General features: G+C 63.1%; 2 protein-coding genes across 2 annotated transcripts in view; one reads left to right on the top strand and one right to left on the bottom strand.

The window, feature by feature from the left end:
* The window catches only part of SLC4A9 (solute carrier family 4, sodium bicarbonate cotransporter, member 9), a 14,135-nt gene extending 12,673 nt beyond the window's left edge, over nucleotides 1–1,462 (bottom strand). Inside the window, 1 exon segment of the mRNA XM_009890697.1 lies at nucleotides 1,326–1,462. Coding sequence (XP_009888999.1) covers nucleotides 1,326–1,462 — 137 coding nt within the window.
* A 3,608-nt stretch (nucleotides 1,463–5,070) lies between these two features.
* The window catches only part of HBEGF (heparin-binding EGF-like growth factor), a 7,534-nt gene continuing 7,337 nt past the window's right edge, over nucleotides 5,071–5,267 (top strand). The window contains exon 1 of the mRNA XM_009890696.1: nucleotides 5,071–5,137. Within this exon, the coding sequence (XP_009888998.1) occupies nucleotides 5,071–5,137 (67 nt within the window). The remainder of the gene's footprint in view (nucleotides 5,138–5,267) is intronic.

Raw genomic sequence — 5,267 nt, 5'->3', positions numbered from 1 at the left:
TTGCCCCTTGTCCTGTCACTACAGGCTCTGGTAAAAAGTCTCTCTCCATCCTTCCTGTAGCCTCTTTAGGGACTGAAAGGGGCTACAAGGTGTCCCCGGAGTCTTCTCATCTCCAGGCTGAACAACCCCAAATCTCAGCCTCCCTCCCTGGCAGAGCTGTCCCAGCCCTCAGACCATTTTGGCGGCCCCCTCTGGCCCCGCTTGCACAGATCCGTGTCCGTCTTGTGCTGGGGACCCCTGAGCTGGAGGCAGTGGCCCAGGGGGGTCTCCCCAGATCAGAGCAGAGAGGGAGCATCCCCTCCCCGACCTGGTGGCCACACTGTCAGTGATGCAGCCCAGGAGACGCTTGGCTTTCTGGGCTGCAAGTGCACGGTGCCAGCTCATGTCCCATCTGTCACCGACCAGTATCCCCCAGTCCTTCTCCGCAGGGCTGCTCCCAACCCACACGTCCCCAGCCTGTGCTGGGACTGGGGGTTGCCCTGCTGTTAGTGGCACTTGCTGGATTCCAAACAGAAGTGTCTGGAGCTGTTTGCCATGCTCAGACAATGCCAAATATTTTAATGCCGGGCGCAAACAGAGCTTCCCTTTGTCCCCATGGGTGGGTGCGCTGCTGCGGGGTGGCTTGGTGTGCTGCATGGGGAGAGCGTGCCCCGGCAGAGCAGGGTCCTGCTGATGGGCAGCCATGCCGGGGAGAAGAGGGCTGGCTGCTGGGGAGAGCGGTCACAGCCACAGCCCAGTGGCTTTGCCCGCCCCTCCTAGACCCCTCTGACCTCTGGGGCAGACCCATCGCTGCCTCTGGAACCCTGTAGCCCATGTCCCTGTGCCCCTGCCGAGCTGCAGAGGGGTGGTGTGGGGCATGGGGACATCCCAGCTACACTTATGCCCCACACCAGCCCCGGCTCCTCTCCGTTGGGCCCCACTGTCCCCAGACAAGCCTGCCCTGACCTATCCCCCCCCCGGTCGCTGCCAGAGGTGTGCCAGGCAGCCAGATTTGGGGAGCGTCAAAGCATTGTCCCAGCCCCAGCGCAGCCACTGGCGCCTTGGAGAGGCAGCAAAGGCAGGAGCAGAAGCAAGGCCGTGGTGCCCATGCAGGGTCACTGCCTGTGTCCTGCTGACACCCTACTCTCTCCCATGAAATGAGTCACCCTAAGCTGCCAGAAGCAGGCAGTGGTGGGGGCAGAGGGCAGCGAGCAGCCCTGCTTTGGGGCTGAGGCTGAGGAACCACCAGCCTTGGGAGATACCGTGGGCTCCATCAGAGTTGGGCTTTTGAAGGCTGGCCTTCCCAAAGCATCGCCAGACAGCTTGGCCATTGCAGGCATGCCTACCTGGCCATCTCTCTCCACTCCAGCCCCGCTGGGCTGCTGAGGAGCTGGTTGAGCTGAATGAAGAGCAGCGGGCAGGTGGTGTCCCCCGACTCTTCCTGCTGCAGGGCAATCCTGGCTCGTTTGGCCACTGGGGCCATGCTGGAGGGGAAGATGCTGCAGCTGAAAGCCTGGTAGGGAGCCTCAGGATTGCTCCCCTCTGGTCTGGGCTGTGAGTGGGTGTCTTCCTCCTGGAGAGCCGGGCCAGCCACCCTGGGCATGTGGGCTCCCATGGCCACCAGCACTGGGAGGCAGAGGCGTGGAATCCCCTCCGGAGCTGCCGGCACTCGCAGGATCCTACTCATCCCATACCTTATAAATGCTGGGAACCAGTTTAAACTGGCCACAAACCAATACAGGGGAGCCGAGTCCAAAACAATGATCTCAAAACACTGGGGCCAGCCCCGCAGTTCTCAGCATGGCCAACTCCTGCTACCCACCTGGGCCAGAGACCAGGGGACCCCTCTGCCCCCTCCAGTGACGTGTGTAGACAAAGTTGCACTGGTGCTCTCGGGTGAGCAGTGTATCCCCAAGCCCTCCCACACCCCGCAAGGCTTTGGTGAGGGGACAGCAAGGTCAACCCTGGATAGCCAGTGGCAACGTTGGTGCCTGTGTCAGGGTGCCTGTGTCACTGCTGTGGAAATCCAAAATGGGGCAAGAGGGGGCTGCCAGTGGTGGGGCTGATGGCAAGGGCCAGGAGCGCAACAGGGCTGCGGCCATCCCAGTGTGCACAGGGCATCTGCATGGGCTGCGGTGGGTGAGCGGATGTTGCAGCATGTGTGGGGAGGAAGGATGCGGGCACAGCCACATCACCCTGCCAGGCAGGGGGAGATGGCACAGCCAGCATGGTGCTGCCAGCAGAGAGCAGCGCCCTGGGCTTGCCCTGCCTGTGGCATGCCCGCCGCCACCATCACCAGGCTTGGCTCCCTTGGCTCCATGCAAACAAACAGATGGATTGTGTGCAATGCAAACACAGCAGCAGGCAACATAAACACCTGGCCAGCACAGGCAGGTTGTGCTGGAACCCACCGGCCCCAGGCAGGATTCAGCCCCAGGAGCAGCCCGGCATAGGGCCAGGTGCCACCACAGCCGAAGTCACATTTTGGGGGAGCACAGGTGGGCACGTGCCAGTCACTGGGGTGCTGGTACCTGCCCCACAGTGGATGGACCGGGAGCTGAGGTTGAGGAGTTGGTGGATATGGCCCTGGGGGAGGCAGTGGGGGCAGCCCTCCCCATCAACCCCACCACCCCAAAGTACAACCAAACCTCCCCTGTGCCTGTCCCCATCCCCTGCCCCACAGCTGACTCCCAGGGCTCCTTCCAGCCCCACAACCACCTTCATTTCAGCACCAGCAGTTGCACAATGGGGCTGGCCTCATCCTGCCCCGCTTTAGCGCAGGCAGGAGGGGAGAAGGCAGCAGCCTGCAGCATGGCAGGGGCGAAGACATGCCAGGGCACCCCAGGTCCTGAGGCATCTCCCAGCCGTGTGGCACCAGGTTCGGCTTAGGCCACCCCTGGCTCCTTGGACACCCCCAGTGCCTCTGAGAGAGGTGTGAGGTGGGGACAGGGTGGTGGCAGGGGTGGCAGCCTGGGGAGGGGTCAGGGATGGGGTCAATGCCCAGATCCTGCTTCACTGGGGTGTGATTCCCCCATGGATGCAGGAGGGAGGGAGCCTGCCCTGAGAGGGGGGGAGCTGCAGGCTGGAGGGCACACGGTGTGTGTGGGGTCACATGGCTTGGGGGGTTGCATGGCGTGGGGGGGCCACAGGGCATGGGGGGAGTTGCATGGCACAAGAGGGGCACAGGGTCTGGGGCGTCACACAGTATTACGGGGGTGACATCGAGCGATGGGTGCACGCACACTCTGATGGGGATTCATACCCATGGTGGGGGGTTACATGGAGGAGGGTCCTGCAGCATGGTGGGGGTCCACGTTGTGTGTGGGGGTCACACAGCATGGGGGGCTTCACATACCATGGGGTGATCACGTGGTGAGGGGCTCGTGGTGTTTGGGGGGATCACATGGCAGCCATCCCCTGTCTCTGCCATGCCTGCCCTCCCCCAGCCTCAGGGCTGCTACTGGTCCCCCCACCCCAGCCCCCCTTGCCTGTGTGGAGGCCTGGGGACTTGGGGGTGGCCTTGGTGACCCGCTATGCACCCCATCCTCTTGTCCCCAAAACACCATTGCAGGGCCACTCTCCTGGGAGACCAACACTGCCCACGGCGCTGGATGCTGGCACCCGCCTCTCCCTCAACCTTTGTCCCCCAGCCAAGCTCCCTGTGTCCCCCCCAGCTGTGCTCCTGGTGCCCGCCGGGCTGTTTGCCCTGTGATAGCAGTGTTTGCCCAAGGCGGGAGCCGCAGCACGTGGGGGATGCCCTTGGCTGGGGGTGGGGACCACGGGGAGACCCCCATCAGCAGGGCCATGGATGAGGAGAGTCGGGAAGGTCCCAGGGCACTCAAACCTTCCAGGGGTACACCTCCCCCTCCTGTAAGGGCTGCCCCAGCATGGCCCCCAGCACGGGATGGTGCATGGGTGGCAGAAGGGTGCAGGCCAGGGAGCTGTGGGTGGCTGCAGGAGGTGGGCAGGGGACAGCTGTGGAGGCAGAGCCAGGGGATGCTGTGTCAGGCAGAGGGGAACAAGCAGCAGAAGGCAGCAAGGCAGAGGCAGAGAGGTAGGCAGCAGGAGGCAGACAGGAACCGCAGCCTGCACCCCCCTTGCCCACAGCCAGCCCTCTGTGCCAACAACCTCCCTGGCAGCTGACGTGAGCCTCCCACTCCCCAGGTGCCAGGTCAGCTGGCAAACACTGCCCGTGCACGCCCGGCCTTGGGGACCTGGCGGGGAACTGGCAGGGGAGAAAATCCCATCTCCACATGGAGACTTACTGGGGGCCATCAGGGGGGGGGCTCCCCAGACATGCAGACCTCGGCCTGGCCACCACTGACCCGCCTCGCTCTGCTGCCAAAGTCTTTCAGGCTCCTGATGGCCGGAGGAGGCGGAAGGAAAAACATCCAGCAAACAATTGCAAAAGTCATGTCTGAGCAAGAAGGAGGGTGTGAGCAGTGGGGTTGCCAAATCCGGAGGTATTCCTTGGAGACACTGACAACAATGGCAGGAATATTTAATCACGACTTGCTGAACCCAAACCGGCAGCAGGAGTGGGGGCTTGGGACCTCGAGGAACCAGCAAGGGGCCGCAGCCAACGTGAGCGTGAGCTGGGACAAGACTCTGCGCGCGCCCAGCACTGGCGTCAGCAGCGTTTTCTGGGCCGTCACCTGGGCTCAGGACAAGGCCAAACACAACAAGTGGTTGCCAGCACGCTGAAGGGAACAGAGAAACACTGGCAGCACCCAAACACAACGGCCACAGGCTGGGATGGCAGAGACAAGGACGGTGACTGACTGGGAGGGGATTGCAAGATGAAGCTGTGACTGAAACAGTCGGGCTCTCCATCTGGGCACAAAGGTGGGCTCGTGGACAAAAAGAGTCTCTGCCACCATCTCAGGCTGCCACCCCCACCCCTGCCAGTACATGGTGGCACGTGGCTGGAAGTCTGTTCCCTGTCAGGGTGCCACCCCATCACCAAGGCCAGGAGGACGTTTTAGCTCTTGAACCGTGAGGTCCTGCCTCTTGCCTGACCCTCTTCTTGCACGGTGCACTGCTCCTCCCGAATCCTCCCAGGCCACCTTTGGTGCTAGTCCCACCAGCCGGATGACGACCTGTGGCAGCGTGCCAGGGTGCACACTGTGGTCCCCCGCTTCTCCCCTGCCCGAGGCCAGTCAGTAAAGTCTCCCTTCTGCTTTCCCTCAGCCATCTCCTTCCCTCCACAGCTGCAGCGCAGCCCCAAAAGGATAATCAGCTCCCCGGGGCTCCCCACCCCCACGCAGCCCACCCCCACGGCGCGGGAT

Source organism: Charadrius vociferus, unplaced genomic scaffold (assembly GCF_000708025.1).
Source record: "Charadrius vociferus isolate BGI_N301 unplaced genomic scaffold, ASM70802v2 scaffold828, whole genome shotgun sequence".
In the NCBI taxonomy this organism is placed as follows: Eukaryota; Metazoa; Chordata; class Aves; order Charadriiformes; family Charadriidae; genus Charadrius; species Charadrius vociferus.
This window is presented reverse-complemented; position numbering and strand designations above follow the sequence as displayed.